We start from the raw sequence: 617 nt of genomic DNA on the forward strand, positions 1-617 counted from the left end.
ATCAACTAGTCGTCCTTTGCAGTACTTTCACTGTCGTAGTCTGATGAGTCGCAAGTTTCAGTATTGCTTTCAACGGCCTGTAGATGTGTGTGAAGTTGATACACTTTTTCTTCAGCCGCGTTCATGCAGCCTCGGATGGTAGACTCAGACAAGTTGTTGAAAGCACGTTTGAGCCGACTAAGAACGACCGGAAAGGTTGTTGTGGTTGTGTACTGACGGCCTACTTCGCCTTTTCTATCGCTCACACAAGTTCGATACGTTGAAGATCCGAGTGATGAGGTGATGTGAATTCAACCACGTGGCCTTTGCTCGAAATGCCTGTTGTTGTTGCTCCACTTCCCGGCAATGCTACTGTCCACGCAACCCGTGTTCTTTGCAAACAGTACGTCCATGGACTCGTGCAGCAATTTGTACGGCAGCGCCGCGAAACACGCACCCGCACTGTTGCAAAGGACGTTTTGGGTCTACTGTATGGTCGTGGCTTCGTCGATTTTGATTTGGATTCGCCAGCTGACTACAGTGCTTGCCTCCGTTCAGTTCAGAGGTTTCTCCTTGCTCATGGGTACAGTCGTGGCAAAAAACGATATTTCTAACCTTCGCCAGGTAATCGCCGTAGA

The 617-nt window shown here is 49.1% G+C and overlaps 1 protein-coding gene across 1 annotated transcript; it reads right to left on the reverse strand.

The window, feature by feature from the left end:
* Positions 1 to 5: 5 nt before the first annotated feature.
* H310_12457 (hypothetical protein) lies at positions 6 to 392 on the reverse strand (the record flags this gene model as incomplete). The annotated part of the gene is made up of 2 exons (XM_008879510.1): positions 6 to 234; positions 337 to 392. 2 exons carry the CDS (start codon positions 390 to 392, stop codon positions 6 to 8), a joined length of 285 nt encoding a protein of 94 aa, XP_008877732.1.
* Between the last annotated feature and the right edge of the window lie 225 nt (positions 393 to 617).

The sequence above is a fragment of the Aphanomyces invadans genome (assembly GCF_000520115.1).
Source record: "Aphanomyces invadans strain NJM9701 unplaced genomic scaffold supercont1.39, whole genome shotgun sequence".
In the NCBI taxonomy this organism is placed as follows: Eukaryota; Oomycota; class Saprolegniomycetes; order Saprolegniales; family Verrucalvaceae; genus Aphanomyces; species Aphanomyces invadans.